The sequence below is a fragment of the Pleurodeles waltl genome, chromosome 9, assembly GCF_031143425.1.
Source record: "Pleurodeles waltl isolate 20211129_DDA chromosome 9, aPleWal1.hap1.20221129, whole genome shotgun sequence".
NCBI classification, from domain to species: Eukaryota; Metazoa; Chordata; class Amphibia; order Caudata; family Salamandridae; genus Pleurodeles; species Pleurodeles waltl.
Window position 1 is genome coordinate 226,868,316 of NC_090448.1, and position 17,213 is coordinate 226,885,528.

The following is a 17,213-nucleotide window of genomic DNA, read 5'->3' on the forward strand; positions in this document are numbered from 1 at the left end:
TGGCTTCAACTGGTTCAAGGAGGGACTCCCTGTTTGCTATAGGTGAAAAATTGCTAACCAGAGTCCCCTGCACCAACTCCTGAAGAAATCAACCAGGTGACCACTGCCCAGTGGCCAAAAAGGAGTTTGCACAAGGGGCGTTCTGGGAGTTGTAGTCCACACCCCCAAGGATCATCTCAGAGCTTCTGAACCCTTGGGGTGAGCTGTGGACCCCAAAAGAACCTTAAAAGAACATCTGGGAGAAGACACAGAAGTTTGGAGAACTTTTGAAAAAAAAGCTCCATAGAGGGACCGACCCGGCCTGATTTGCGGGTTCGTCCCGGTGAAGAAAATCTCCAAAAAAGAGACTAAGTCCGAACGTACAAAGTTGACTGGGACCTCCCAGCCAGCGTATCCGAGGAGGGCTCCAAGGACGTCGGATCAAGATCCAGGTTTACCCCGGTCGAAGGATTTTCACCTCGAAAAAACGACTACGTCCGAAGGTAAAAATCTCCACCGAGGATCCCCGCGACGCGTATCCGGAGAAGGGTTCCAGGAGGTCAGATTGGACTGACAGGTTCGTCTTCAGAAAAACGACTAAGTGCGAAGGTAAACTTTTGACCGAGGCCTCCCGCGGCCTGTAGCCGAGTTGGGCTCCATCGCAGTCGGACTTCAGCTTTGACTTTACTGCGATCGAGGTGCAATCAGATGAGCAGATTGGCGCTTTTTGTCTCTAGGCACTAAAAAAACAATAATTCTTTAAAAATTCATATCTCTGGTTCCCCTTATCCGATTTTATTTGTTTTTGTGTCATTTTAAAGATAATAATATAATCTATTTTTATAAACTGTTTTTGGATTTTTAAACTGTTTCCTGTGTTTTATTTAATTACTGTTTTGTGATTTTTGAATGCTTTACACTCTGTCTCCTAAGTTAAGCCTTGTCGCTCGTTGCCAAGCTACCAAGGGTTGAGCTGGGTTTAATTTACTGAGACCTAACTAGTCCTAAGTGGAGGTTATTGGCCTATTGCTAAGTGTAGGTACCAACCTGCGCTGACCAATAACCCATTTTCCAACAGTAGTGGACCCAAAACCCCAGATTTTCAGATTAGTTCCGGAGCCAAGAAGAACCTCTGCCAAGGAGAAGAGCTCAAGAGCTGGAGGAGGAGTACTGCCCCATTGCCTGTGCTTGTGCTTTGCTGGGTTGGCATGTAGTTGCTGCTTCTGCCTGAAAGAGGACAAAGACTGGACTTTGTAGTATATTCCTGCTTGTGAAGAATCACCAAGGGCTTAGACTAAACTTGCCTCCTGTTTTGAAGTCTCAGGGCCATCAAAGACTTCCTCTGCCAGCACCTGGACTCTTTGCTAAGACTCCTGCCCTGCCAAGTGGTGTCCTATCCAGTCCCTGGGCCTTTGAAAGGTGAAGCTGGTAGAACAAGGACTGAAATCCACGCACAGGGAGCCATGCGGGGAACATTTTGACCTACCACCTGCAACACGCCTGAAAAAACGGCACGCCACCCGCCTCTACCCTGATTTCAACGCATCACCTGTATCGCCGCTGGAGAAAAAACCCAACACCCGCTTGCAGATGCTGAAAACAACACAAACCCCACACAGCGCGGTTTTCCACCACCGTGCAGCTTTATTTCTCGTGCATCATCGCTGGGCGTCAAGATCATTGTGAAGTTGCGCGAATCCGAGGTACCCTGTCTGGACATCGAAGCATCGCTCTCTTGCGGGAGAGAAAAATGACACATCGCCTACCCGACCACAAAAGATTCGATGCATTGCTGACTTTTCAGATGCACGCTCGCCCATGTGGCTTTAATTTTGATGCAAACCAGGTACTTTGTGTAAAAGCAACATTTCCATTGTTTTCTATGGTTTAAGATTCTAGCATTTTGAAAATTCCTATCTTGACTGGTGTATGTGGGATTTTTGCCATTTTGGTCTTGTTTGATTTAGATAAATATTGCCTATTTTTCTAAAGTGATGTGGTGTCCATTTTGTAATGTTTTCACTGTGTTACTGTGTGTGTTGTTACAAATATTTTACACATTGCCTTTGAGATAAGCCTGACTGCTTGTGCCAAGCTACCAAGGGGTGAGCAGGGGTTGTCTTAGGGGTGTAACTCCCTTACCCTGACTAGAGTGAGGGTCTCTGCTTGGACAGAGTGCAAACTGACTGCCAACCAGAGATCCCATTTGTAACAAGAAGGTTTACATTTTGGGAATCATTCCCGGGGCCTTTCCCAATGGATCCACCCTAGGTTTATACCATGTTAACTCTGCCTTCTGGTGTTGATCCTAAGTTTTTGAGGACTAAACCTCATTTGGCATACTGGTCAAGGCTCTAGCTAACTCTTCCATAGGGAGTGTAGGGGAAGCTTCATCTGAGTCCCCTTGTTCTATGTTCGCTCAGGAAGGTAGAAATGTTGTGGACTTGGCTTTCTGTCAAGTCTCCACTCACCTTGGACCTGGGATCTGCAGGAGCGAAGATACCTCCCAATACCTCCTAGGAATAACCTCCAGTACATAAAACAGAAATAGGTGTCCGTGGATTACAACCAAGGGCAACAAAGGGTAGGCAAGGTAGAGGATAGGCAGGAAGAGAAGATATAATTCCTGGATTTGGCACCTCAGTGAACCCGTATCTCAGTCTGAAGACTCAGCCTCATTGTCTCTGTGATTCTTATGAAATTACACAAAACACAACCAGAATCTCGAAAAACATGCTTGCATCAGAATATATTAACTTGAGTACCCTCCACCCCCCTTCAGCAGTCACTCACCCATTAAATGAAGGTGCATTAACAAGAAATCCTTTACCCTTTCAAGGGAACACACAGAAAAATGGTTATGGTAATCCAAGGAATCCTGACATGACGTTCCATATAGAATTATAGGACTGAATCACGTCTTTGTCGTGTCCATTATTTATAGTCTCTCGTAGTTGAGCAGTTTGTGCTATATAGTTTGTTGGAGCCATAGGCTCAGTGCATTGACCTGATTGATGATTATATTGTTGTTTCCCTTTGTCGTAGATGCAACCACATCCAGAGAAAGGATGCTGGTGACAATAGGAACCCAGAACCAATTGAATGCATGAAGTGGAGTGAACCAGGAACTGCAAAAAGGTAGTGACCTCCCGATATATGCTGATTTTCAAGGAAGCACTAAATGCAAGAAACGGATCCAGCCTAGAGCTGAAAGAGGTAGTAACTCCAGATAGCTGCTGGCAACAGCAGATATTTCAGATGTGAAGAGCAGGGCTAAATATAAGATAAGTAGCTCCAAGGACGCAAAGCAAATACAAATTAACAGGGATGTGGGGAGCGGGGCCAGCAGATGATGGAAGAGACTCTGGAATGTTGCAGGTAAGTGAGAAAATCTAGCTGCAGGGAACTGAGTTAACAGAAGAGGGAAGGGACTCTAGAACAATGCAGGTAAGTGAAAATAAAACTGGATGTAGGGAGTGGGCCAAGCAGGAGCTCAAATCTTAATCAAAAGTTGCATGAAGGGAACCTCCGAGAGCTAGATGAGAAGCTAAGTGCGGCTTCTGATTTGGACGCAGCTTTTGAATACACAGGCCCAGATTTATACTTTTTGGGGCAAAACTGCACTAATGCAGTTTTGCACCAAAAAGTTTAGCACCGGCTTGTACCATTTCTGTGCATCAGCGGGGCATCATATTTATGGAATGGTGCAAAGAGTAGGCTTGTGTAAAAAAAAAAAAATGACATTAGTTGGGTGGGGCTGGTCGTATGGAAGAAGGGGGTTTTGCACCGAAAAATGACGTTAGGCAGGTTAGAGTAAAAAAAAATGACTCTACCCTGCCTAGAGTCATTTTCTGACGCAAAACCATCCATACCACATGACTCCTGTCTTAGGAAAGACAGGAGTCATGCACACCACCCTAATGGCCAGGACAGGGGACCAGGGTCCCCTGGGCATGGCCATTGCACCGAGTGCCATGTATGGGGGCCCATTTCAGGGCCCCCTATGACACTTTAAAAAATAAAATACTTACCTGCACTTACTTGGGATGGGGTCCCCCATCCTCCGCTGTCCCGCTGGTGTGGGTGGGTGTGTTCCTGGGACCTGGGGGGGGGGGCACCTGTGGGCTTATTCCATGGTGTTCCACCATGGAAATAGGCCCACAGGTCCACTAAAGCCTGCGCTGACCCTTCCCTCCTGTGCACCATTTTTGCACGGGAGTATAAATATAGACCGATATTTATACTTTTTTTGTGCTGCATTTGCGTCATTTTTGTGACAATTGTATTTTGTACATTTCTGCCGCTTTTGCGTTAAAAAGCGGCGCAAAGGCGGCGTTAAAAAAGTATAAATATGGGCCATAGTGTTAAGACCATAGAGACATTTGTTGCACAGGAACGCCTACCTTGCATCTCATTAAGGCAAGGTAGGTTCCCACGTCCAAAAAATGACTTTAACTCTATAAATTTGGCGCTAGACGGGTCTAGCGTCAAAGTATAAATATGGAGTTAGTTTTGCACCGAATTCTAGTTTAAAAAATTACGCTAATTCGGTGCAAACAGAGTATAAATATGCCCCACAGTGTCTGAGATGGCTGCCAGCTCACACGCAAGTACTCGATCTCGTGACAACCGTGTTTGAACTCGACGCCCGACCTGGAAGGACTACTCATGTAGTCCTTCATTCAGGATTACGCCACAGCCTGCGCACAATGCATGCCTGGGTTTGATGAATCCTGACAAAGGTTAAGCTGGTGAGTTTAACTCAAGGCTGGCTATTCTTCCACTGCATACTAAAGTTTCACAACTGATGCCAGGCCATAATACAACTTAAGACTCGGCCGTTGTGGGGGATATTTAACCAGTGTTAATTAAGACATAGCAAGGCACCTTAGATTTCACAAAATGGAAGTAATCCTGAGGATGGTCTTTACGTACTTAATATAGAGACCAAACCGTCAACACAGTTCCAATACTCTTCTGTAATTTAATTACAAGAAGAACGAATTCTACAGCTCATGGCTATGTTCTGTTGATTTATTTTCTTAGAGTGGAGTTGGCGTACATTTGTGTCACATTGTCTCATACATGGCCATTGTAACAATACGGAATTATTACACAATGGGCCTATGTGTGTCTCATTGTTTTTCTTTGTACCTCTACTAATGTATGTTATTCTGTAATCTACATAAAGTAAATGCAATATCTTTATTTGAGTAAGTCTGTTAATCATTTATTTGTTTAATTCATTATTTATTTTGCTTATACAATTTAATTGATTAGTGTATTTACTTCAATATGTTTAAATCTTATGATTCGATGCAATGTGTCATGTATCATAGATGCCTAAACATCTGGACTAAGTACACCCTATTTTATGAACGAGTCCTTATTGGCCATTGACCTATTCCAGGACAGGAATTGTAGGAGCTTATTTGTTATTTAGAAAATTCCCAACTAAAAAGATCTGTGTGTTCTCCTTCTCCCAACCTAGATCTGTGTATTCTTGGCATTACTGAATGGTTAAAGGCCCATCTGCATTAGTCATAGTATCTTCAGACAGGAGACAGGGAAATAAAATACTTTAATGAGCTGGGTAAAACGAAACTTAAAACAATCACTGTTAGAAATGGGGTTTTTGGTTGGCAGTCAGGTTACCCCCTGTCCAAGCAAAAGCCCTCACTCTAGTCAGGGTAAGTCACACACAATCCAAGATTATCCTGTGCCCACCCTCTGGTAGTCAGGCTTAACTTAGAAGGCAATGTGTAAAGTATTTGTGCAATAAATCATACAATACCACCATATAGCACCACAAAAATACACCACACAGTGTTTAGAAAAATATATAATATTTATCAGGATAATTGTAGGTCAAAACGAATAAAGTTGCAATGTGAATTTGTAGAGATATCACTGAAAAGTGATATAAAGTGTCTTAAGTCTTTAAAAAGCAAACAAAGTCTCTTTCAAGCACAAAGTACCTGGTTTGGAGTGGAAAATCTCCTCAGAGGGCCACAGAAGAAGAGATACGTGGAAAAAGAGCGTGTGCGTCGATTTCTCCCCAGCACACACGGACTTGCGTCGTTATTTTTCATGCGGGGAAGTCGTGCGTCGTTTTCCGGCGCGCGGACAATCTCTTTCTGTGGATCGCGGGGATTACCAGATGTCCCGGGTCTGTGCGTGGATTTTCCTGCTTGTTTTCCGGCTGCGCGTCGTTCTGCGGGGCTGCGCGTCGAAATTTCGATCTCACGGCAGGCGTCGCGTCGATTTCTCCTCTGGAGGTCAGGCGGCGTTGTCCTTGCGAAGCCGTGCGTCGAAGTTCCGGCTGTCCCGAAGGCGTTGCGTCGATCAGCGTCGGTGTGCAGCGTTTTTCTTGCCGCGGAACAAGCTGTGCGTCGAAAATTTCGGCGCACGGAGCGTCCAAGTGAAAAAGAGAAGTCTTTTCGGTCCTGAGACTTCAGGGAACAGAAGGCAAGCTCTATCCAAGCCCTTGGAGAGCACTTTCACAGCCAGACAAGAGTTCAGCAAAGCAGCAGGCCAACAGCAAGGCAGCAGTCCTTTGTAGAAAGCAGACAGGTGAGTCCTTTGAGCAGCCAGGCAGTTCTTCTTGGCAGGATGTAGTTTCTGGTTCAGGTTTCTTCTCCAGCAAGTGTCTTATGAGGTAGGGCAGAGGCCCTGTTTTATACCCAAATGTGCCTTTGAAGTGGGGAAGACTTCAAAGAGTGGCTAAGAAGTGCACCAGGTCCCATTTCAGTTCAATCCTGTCTGCCAGGGTCCCAGTAGGGGGTGTGGCAGTCCTTTGTGTGAGAGCAGGCCCTCCACCCTCCCCGCCCAGGAAGACCCATTCAAAATGCAGATGTATGCAAGTGAGGCTGAGTACCCTGTGTTTGGGGTGTGTCTGAGTGAATGCACAAGGAGCTGTCAACTAAGCCCAGCCACACGTGGATTGTAAGGCACAGAAAGATTTAAGTGCAAAGAAATGCTCACTTTCTAAAAGTGGCATTTCTAGAATAGTAATATTAAATCCAACTTCACCAGTCAGCAGGATTTTATATTACCATTCTGGCCATACTAAATATGACGTTCCTACTCCTTTCAGATCAGCAGCTACCACTTCAATACTGTATGAGGGCAGCCCCAATGTTAGCCTATGAAGGGAGCAGGCCTCACAGTAGTGCAAAAACGAATTTAGGAGTTTTACATTACCAGGACATGTAAACTACACAGGTACATGTCCTGCCTTTCACCCACACAGCACCCTGCTCTAGGGGTTACCTAGGGCACACATTAGAGGTGACTTATATGTGGAGAAAGGAGAGATTTAGGCTTGGCAAGTACTTTTAAATGCCAAGTCGAGGTGACAGTGAAACTGCACACACAGGCCTTGCAGTGGCAGGCCTGAGACAAGGGAAAGGGGCTACTTAAGTGGGTGGCACAACCAGTGCTGCAGGCCCACTAGTAGCATTTAATCTACCGGCCCTATGCACATAGAGTGCACATTACTAGGGACTTATAAGTAAATTAATAGTCCAATCAGGTATGATTCAAGGTTACCATGTTTTAAGGGAGAGATCATATGCACTTTAGCACTGGTTAGCAGTGGTAAAGTGCGCAGAGTCTAAAAGCCAGCAAAAACAGTGTCCAAAAAGTGGAGGGAGGCAGGCAAAAAGTTAGGGGTGACCACCCTAAGGCTGTCAGGTCTAACAATCACCATGAAGTTTAAGGCAGTATTGCTCAACCTGGCGTGTCCTACATCCCTAGGAAAATGTATTTCCCTCAGTTCTGGCTGACTGTCCACAAAGTCATTGAGTGCTGAACCAGCACCCACCCGCTATACCTACATGGCCATAAGAATGGAGCTGAAAATGATGTGGAAGCTCCTTTATACCCCATAGAAAGGGATTGACATGTTGCTGCTATTTTACACTACCGGCAGGCACCTCTGGGTTGCAGGAAGATTATATCTTAGGAGATGCCTTCCTTTTGCACTGTAGATAGGGAGAACACCAAGCTCTCATTGGCAGTAATTAAAAAAACAGTCATTGAACAGATAGAAAATACATTGCAATAGGACTCTGAATTGCAATAGGACACTGACTGACCCCATGTGGGGGCCAGATAGAGTTGACATTCAAATCTCGTCCCATTGCCGAAAAGCAGGAATATTTATTTGCCTTATTTTAAAAAGCTCTTCTTCTAAAAGTAAGCTGTAGCTCCACTCCCTTCTCTACAACTGTGGCACATTTGTGGCATATAGACATGTGAGCCTGGTAAACTGCAACGCTTCTGTCATGTTGTCAAACGAGAAGTGTGAAAACACGCCGTATCACTGCAGAAGAGGAGCAAGTGGCTTTGTTTTTGTTCTAAGGTGCTTGAGATGAGCATGAACATTAACTAGCTCTCATACGTGCACTAATGTTCATATAGAATCTTGAAAGCGGTCTACGTCCCTGACTGGTGGCCATACAGGGTCTCCAAAGCACTATGCGGTGAGATGTGGCCTAAAAGTTAAGTTCTTATTATGGAATCTATTCACCCCGCTGCCCACATGGGTACATTTAGAGCTTCTGAGCTATTTCTGGTTAACATCTTTTGTCAACCCATCCTTCACTTCCTTCATCTTCCAGTTTTGATATGGTTAGATATGAGCTAATTTCTGCTTTTAGTCTTTATATCAGAACTGGACATTTGCATGGTGATGATTTCATGAGCCATAAAACAACACTGTCCTACGTCGATATGTGTCAGCTAGAGAAATAGATGTAATGGAAAAACTACCACAAAAGGTTTTCATAATGTACTCTCAGCATAAGTGTGTTATTTAAGAGTTCAATTTCTAAACCTTCTCGCGATCCTGCACATGCATGGGGCAGAAAAGACCCTTCAAAAATCTGATTTGATTTCAGAATAACTCGGATGAATTATTTAGATAGGACGTAGAATACAAAGAAAATGCTGAACCTCTTTGCCATAGTCAAGACGCTGGGTCATCTGAATCGGCATTGTGTGCAACAAAACAACGGATTGGGATGCGTTCTCGAATAATTACCGGTGGCTGAACTTAATCAATCAAACCACCATTCACTTTTTTGTTTACTTCAGTGGTGACAGGAACACGCATTAAAGGTAAGCGAGCGCTAATTGCGCGTTCATATCTAAACTGAAGCTGAATAGAAAATATTATTCATACACCCTCAAATTCTTAATGATATGCTTTAAGATTGGGACTTTCCCAATTTTTTGCACCTTTTCAAAAGTGTTTTTCTCCAGCCATGTTGCAATCTAAGTATTGTGTTAGATATTTTCATGAGTTATCACACCAGGCTCCTATTTCATCTGCTTAGATTTTGTTACTGAATTTGATGGTTCAATATTTTATTACTCATAATAAAAAGTCTAAATTAGTATGCTAAAAACCAGCACCCGCCCCTCCAGCAACCTTTTAGGTCCGGCTATAGACTACTTTAACTATTTGTCACATTTTATACCAGCAGAACAAATATCAAAAAGCAAGACACAGAGTGAGGCTTTGGTTTATTTGCGTGTGTGATCCCCCTTCTGTCATTGGCACACAGGGTTGTTCATCCCACTTTGGGACTAGCCTACAGCCTTTGGCAGATGTTTTCATTTTGCCACTGCAAGTCGGCATTGGTGTTAATAATTAATTTAAAAGTATTTAATCTCCCTAATTCAATGTTTTCTAGTGGAACATGTATATTGGCCCTATAAAAAATTTTATGCAGCTTTGTTTTGTATATTGTAGGAGCCGGGTGCTGGCAGCATCAAGTAATTGTGAAAAAATGTGCCTAAACTATGTTGTGTTTGGCAGTACCCACTTGCGTCTTGTCGGTTCCAAGATGTCATCTATGTGATTGATCCGTCTTAGAAATTACCACTGAGCAGCAGAAGGTAGATATGTAAAGAACGGAGATGACCCTCCATTTGTGGTTTCTGAAGAAACAGTCCTTTCACATCTGGCGCTGGTGCTGGGGTGGGCATGCCCCAGGGTGCCACTGACTGCAGGTGACTCCAGTCGTGTTGATTATTTACATATGCTGGTGCTGCTTGTGGCAACTCAACACTCACGAGGAGAAGACAATGTTGTTTGACTGTGGCGTTAGGATGGATGCAGAGAGAAGGAAGGAGGGTGACAACAAGAGCAGGCCACGATGCACAGGTGGAAGTTGGAGCAGGTTTCAAAGTTTGTTTACCACTCCTTCAGAAGTTGCAACGTATGACAGCAGCTGTTGCACCTGTCCAGAGAAAGCGCCAATAGGCTGAGCAGCCACTGCAGCAGCACAGCACCCACTCCTGCCCTGTCAGCACTGCAGCATCACTAGGGCAAGCAAACCACTGAAAGTACCACCATCTGCATAACTTTACACCTACCTCACCCATTAATCAGACAACAATCACACCTTTCCTGCAGTGATTTTACACACTATTCACCCAGTTCAATGTGTTTCAACTGAAAGTGGACCAGTACTTTGATGTCAGAGGACCCCAAGTACACGCGCTGTAAAAGTTGAGAGCTATGGGCAATATCCTAAGTTTGCATCTGTGAATTCCGAGACATGTTTGTTGTATACGTGTGTGTAAACAATCCATGTCATGAAAATCATGGGACGCCCTACATAAGGTTGCATTCCAGTAACATTATTGCATCAGCTTTGTATGCACTTCAATTTTCATGACACACAGTAGCTAATAGGCAGGGGTGAGTGGTGAAATGTAAAAACTAGTATTAGCAAAGCAAATAAGTGTGGCTTGTAACAAAAAATGCAAGCCATGCCTTTTGGCTTTGCCGGTGTTTCTTAATGTTGACCTGACCTCTGTATAGGGTCTTGACGTTCTGTTGGGACGGCAATATTGTGTTTTTAGATTTTTTTAACTGCCCCATCATATATACTAGCATTAGACCAAGCAGTGACAAAAAATTCCACGAGTACAGAGTAGAGATGGTGTTACTGAAGAAGAAAAGCTCGTATTGCAGTTTGGACACTGGCTGCAGGTCAGATCCTACCCTAGTTGGTTTGAATAACATACACCATATGCCTAACCTTTGGCCTTCCTAGAGGATGCATAGGTCATCTGTCACAGACAGAAACATTTAACAGACAATAGAACCATAATGGTGAGTCAAACACTGTCGTTGTAGGAATGGGTTTTTCAATTTTGACCTGATCAAGCAGTTCTAGTGTCAGGGTATGGCATATATTGAGACACTGTCGACAAGAACGAAATCCTGATGTTTCTGTAATGCACAATTATAATGGCATTTGCACAGACTTTACCTATGTACTAGGCTGTAAGTGCAAACAAACTCTCAGGTCTCCTCAGAGTTCTAAACATGTGGAAATCTGGCAACATATTAGTTGAATGGCAGAATATGATCATTTAGGGGTGGGAAAATAGAACAAATCGATGTTATAAGGCAGGCTTCTCCTATAGCTCGAGAGCTACTGGCAGCTCTTCAGCTGAATATATGTAGCTGTCCTGTGTAGAGCCCAGCTCACTAAATTGAAAACTTTTGATTGGTCACTTGATCAAATGAACATCTGAATGCCAATACTGAAACACTGTGTATGCAAGACTCAAAAGTGTGTCTTTTCAGAATTTATAAGTTGATTCTGGGAGAAAAATTTATGAATTTCCAAAATATTTTTAAAGCTGATATTTGAGTGATGAATCATGCGGCCTTAGGGAAACCTATTACTAATATAAAGTTCTTAACCCCTGGGACATCACAGTTAATGTTATTATGTATAACCCATGATGCACCATGGTGACCACTGCTGGTAATCTGGCACATAGTAGCCACCAATTAAACCTTGTTTGTTGTGGTCACGATTACAGCATTAATATTACTGGTAGCTTGATGATTTTCACTGAATATAAGTAGCTCTTATTACAGAAGAGGATGGAGACCACTGTTATAAGGTAAACAAAGAATTGTTATTTTGTGCGGAAATGTTTTCATTGCGATGACAGACGGTTTGTGGTGTCATGATAGAACATTTGAAATTAGTTAATTAATGGTAGTGAATAAAAAGTGAGCAATAATGTGAACTCGTGCAGTGCTGTAACCACGTCACCGTTCTTATGTCGATAACCGCATTGAACTGCATAGGAATCCACTGACACTGTAGTCGTGAATATTCTATTACCATAATTATAGAATGACAGTTTAGGGTTGGATTACAATTTGCGTATGGATTTACTTCCACTAAAAGGCAAATCCATAATTTCCATTTCGTATTTATTTTATATTAAAAAAAGAGTTCCAACTTGACATAGAAATAAACAGTTCGTGTGCTAAATTGCTTCTCTTTTTTACGAATTACCCTTTGAATAGAACGTAACCTGGCAAATACAGACACTTTGATAAATTGTAGCTGAGCAAAGTATGTTGGTGCAAACTAGTTCTAAATTTTGTAGACCTTGTAGCGCAGTGCAAAAAGAAAGCAGAACAGACCCCATACATAATTTAGCGTGAGTAATAAATTACGACCACCTAATTTACTTAGGTGCTAGTCCGATTTAAATTCTAGGGCACTGCAAAGTATGACGGTGTAATGGTAGTCTACATTGAACGCAGTTAACAGTATTAAGAAAGGCCAGGCGACATTGTTTGAGGAACGATTGGACCATGGTAATAGCACAGAATGCTACTTTAGAACTGGTGAGGTATGGAATAGCATGACATAGAAATTAGCATGTTAACATATTTATGGAACTATATAAAAACAATCCATCGTTGAATGTCCGTAATTCATACCTTTGAGGGCAGAAGAGTCACGGGGAGTCGTTCCTCCTCCAGCAGACGATTGGAGGCTTTGTCCCAGTACATGTAATCAATCAGAGACCTGTGGTCGAAGTTTCCTGTGGGAGGTTTGTCTGTTTGGTCTCTCTGCCTCATTCCAACTGGCACTCGGGTGTCCGGGGCAAGCACCTCGATCTCCGACTGCAGTTCTCTCAGTTCTTCGGGAGACAAGTTTGCTAAGATTTCGTCTTCGTCAATGTCCCCATCAAAGTCCCCTTCCGGGTCAGAGTCCTGCTGAAGGCCAGCAGCGGGTTTCTCGGACTGACACGTCGGCCTCTTCCCCAGCGGCGCTCGCGTGTCCGAGGACAGGAGGTCCATCTCGGTCTGCAGCTCCCTCAGCTCTTCTGGCGAAAGGTTGGCCAAGATTTCGTCTTCGTCGATGTCGCCGTCGAAGACATCTTCCTCTTCGGTGTTTCTGTTGTGGGACATGGCTAGGCCGCCCTCCGCGAGCCCACAGGGAGACTGACTTCCAAGGACAGCAGGAAGCAGGGATGGCTGACAATGCTCCTGTCAGGTGTCAGCGACGTGTCTTGAGAGGACTGGGACGGGCTAGTTTGCGGCGCGAGGGACACTGCCTCGATAGCTGATGTCAGGGTCTAATTTAAGCAGCCCCGGCCTGGGTGGGAATTTATGGTGATGCAGCCATGCTCCGTTTTCAGAAGCCGGTGTCAGCTGTGACATTTCACTACAGCTGCTGCCCCCATTGCTTTGGGGAGAGCATAAGCTTGCAGATTTTCTAGAGGATTCCAGTGCAACTCCTAACTTCATTTGTGTCTGAGGTGCTCATAGTAGTTGACATGTAATAATAATTTTAAATTAATGCAAAACCGACTGAGGCTAATTGTAAGATAACATACATTTAAGGAACTAAAAAAAGAAGATAAGAGGAAAGCACGTTCAGTGCTCCGAGACTAACCACGACGTGCCCATGTACGCCCACTTATTTATTTTATTTTGTTATTGGATGTTGGAAGCTTTTTTGAGAATTCTTTTGAGTTTCTAAATTCTCCTAAAGGCATATTCATTTGTTAAATCTCCACTTCTTGGGAATTCTATACCTGCTCGAATTTGATATCTACTCAAAGCTATTTGTTCATTCCCAGTGACTCATTTATTATTTGTATCATCCACGTGTGAACACGTCATAAGCAACAGACACGAGAATATTCAGCGACTGATAATAATAACTAATAACAGCAATGTTACTCTCTCTATTGCAGGGTTTGGTAGTGCCTCAAATAAACAGTGTTGTCACCCTCTTCTTAGTGGTACTCATTCCAGTGACTTAAAAGAATGAAACGCAGAGTAGTCCCTCGTGTGACTCTTTCATTGTGGACAGATCTACGTAGTGAACACGTAAATCAAAGACCCACTACATAGATATTTTCAAATGCTAAAGTGTTCCCCTCATTAAAACATGAGCTTTTTTTTATCGAACATAAAGCATTCATTTTATAGCTATTATTAATATTATAATATTAGAATGTTGAGAGCTCCTTTGAAGACATTAGAGTGGTTCATGGTCAAAATGACTTTTACAGAACTTCTGCTCCAACATGCAACTTTTGTGCTCTTATTTTCCCCTTTTCAATTTAGAACATTCCACCACCAACTGATCCAATGTTTTAATAGTATTATAGCCCTCCTGCCAAGGGCTATATAGGTTGTCAGGTTCAGGGCCTTCGATAGCAATACCACTGACCTGGTCAGTGAATTGCTCTGCCTCCCGTGGCTCCACCTGCTAAGTAGAGCCCTCGTTCCTCTAAACTCCTGACCCATGTCAGGAGTTTGAGGCCCTCCTCCACCCGCGGGCATCTGCCTGCGCCTCATCCCTGGTGTCAAGTGGGAGAGCTCTGCTTTCCTACTAGGCAGCCTCTCTCCTCCTTCTCTCTGCTTTTCTCTGTGTGTTCTCTCTTCCATGTCTGCCCCCTGGTGCCCCTATTTGCAGTTCGCTTTCCTCTGCGCTCTTTCTGACTCTTGCTTTACTTCTGCACTTTTCCCTCCACTCCATTCTCTCACTCTCACTCTCGCTCTCCCCCTCTCTCCCTCCCCAGCCGCTGTTAAAACGCCACCATCCTCCACGCCCTCAACACCGGCCGCTCACCCGCCTGCCATCAAGCTACCCCGCAGCTCACCCACGGACCCTTCACCTGTCGGAACTGCACCTTCACCAGCCTCCATGCCAATGACCCACCCACCAAGACAGGACGCAACAATCTCAGATGCATCCTACTCAACACCTGCTCCGTCCACAAACACGCCGTCAAACTTTGGAATCTAATCGACTCAGCTTCCCCAGACCTCGCCTCCCTGACCGAGACCTGGATGAACCCCTCCTCAGCGCCAAACATCGCCATCTCGGACGGCTACAAGATCACCTGCAGAGACTGCTCCAACAAACCAGGAGGAGGCATCGCCATCGCCCGCAAGAACACCCTCAGGATCACGACCAGCACCAAAGATACCCTTAGCACCACCAAACACCTGCACTTCCAAATCCACACCGACCCAAACACCCCACCCTCCGAGGGACCCTCGTTTACAGACCCCCCATCCCCGACATCAGTTCAGCGACTCCATCACCGACGTCATCAGCATGCATTCTCTCACATCCACAGACTACATACTCCTTGGGGACTTGAACTTCCACCACGAGATAACCAACAATAACAACTCTACCACCCTGCTCGACAGCCTCTCCAACCTCAGTCTCAAATAGCTTGTCACGACACCCACCCACTCCGCAAGACACACACTCGACCTCATTTTCTCCGCCACCAAACACATCTCCTTCAGCCACACCACCGAACTCCACTGGACAGACCACCGCTGCATCCACTTCTCCTTCGAGAAACCCATAACACACCATCACCCGCAATGGATTCTCCATCGCAGATGGAACAAGGTCACCGAAGACCAACTGATCACTACCCTCTTCCGTAACCCACCCCTCAACACCACCAACACTGTCACAGCTGCCAGCAACCTCAGGCAATGGATCGACGACTGTGTCAACACTCTCGCCCCGATCAAAAATCCTTCCAACAGACGCACCAACAGAAAGGCCTTCTGGTTCACCGCTGACCTCCAAGAATCTAAGCAAACATGCCAAAGACTTGAAAAGAAATGGCGCCAAGATCAGACACTGGACAACCACACAGCCTTCAAAAACGCCATCCGCAGACACCACCAACTCATCCGAACCACCAAGAGAACAGCCTTCAAAGAACGCATCAACAACAGTGCACACAGCCACAAGGAGCTCTTCAACATCATGAAGGAGCTCTCCAACCCCGGCTCCAACGTCAACCACATCCGGCCATCACAAGACCTCTGCGACTCCCTAGCCACCTTTTTCCACTGCAAGATCGCAGACCTTCATGAAAGCTTCAAGACCCAGACCCCCCGTCAACCACCGACACCACAGACTCGCCACCCACCAGCCTCCTGCTCTCCTGGATCCACGTCAATGACAACAACACCATCAAAATCATGAATATCATCCACTCCGGCTTACCATCCGACCCCTGCCCTCACCATATCTTCTCAAAGCAAGCTCCGTCATCGCACCCCATCTCCAGAAGTTCATCAACAGTTCCTTCGAGTCCACCACCTTTCCGGAGAGCTGGAAACACACCGAGATCAACGCCCTCCTCAAGAAACCTAGGGCGGACCGAAAGGACATCAAGAACTTCCGGCCCATCTCCCTGCTCCCCTTCCCGGCAAAAGTCATAGAGAAAATTGTCAACAAACAACTGACCCGTTTCCTCAAGGAGCACAGCACTCTAGACCCATCCCAATCCGGATTCCGCAGCAACCACAGCACTGAAACTGCCCTCATCGCTGCCACCGACGACATCACAACCATTCTGGGCAACGGCGAAACCGCGTCCGTCATCCTCCTGGACCTCTCAGTCGCGTTCTACACCATCTGCCACCACACCCTACGCACACGCCTCAGCGACGCAGCAATCCGCAACAGAGTCCTGGACTGGATAAACTCCTTTCTCACGGCAGAACTCAGAGAGTCCACCTCCCTCCATTCCACTCTGAAGCCATCAAAATCATCTGCGCTGTACCCCAGGGTTCATCCCTCAGCCCGACCCTCTTCAACGTCTACATGGCTCCGCTCGCTAACATCCCCCGATCCTACAACCTCAACATCATCTCATACGCCAATGACACCCAGCTGATCCTCTCCCTCACCAAGGACACCGCCAAGACCAACCTCCACAAAGGAATGAAGGCCATTGCAGAATGGATGAAGAACAGCTGCCTTAAACTGAATTCCGACAAGACTGAGGTCCTCATCTTTGGCTCCACCCCCTCCGCATGGGCTGGCTCCTTGTGGTCTGCCACACTGGGAACCGCACCAACACCCACCAACCACACACACAACCTGGGATTCATGCTG

General features: G+C 45.3%; 1 protein-coding gene across 1 annotated transcript in view; it reads right to left on the bottom strand.

The window, feature by feature from the left end:
* LMOD3 (leiomodin 3) overlaps nucleotides 1-13,386 on the bottom strand; it is a 71,645-nt gene extending 58,259 nt beyond the window's left edge. Inside the window, exon 1 of the mRNA XM_069206588.1 lies at nucleotides 12,755-13,386. Within this exon, the coding sequence (XP_069062689.1) occupies nucleotides 12,755-13,228 (474 nt within the window). The 5' untranslated portion in view covers nucleotides 13,229-13,386. The remainder of the gene's footprint in view (nucleotides 1-12,754) is intronic.
* Between the last annotated feature and the right edge of the window lie 3,827 nt (nucleotides 13,387-17,213).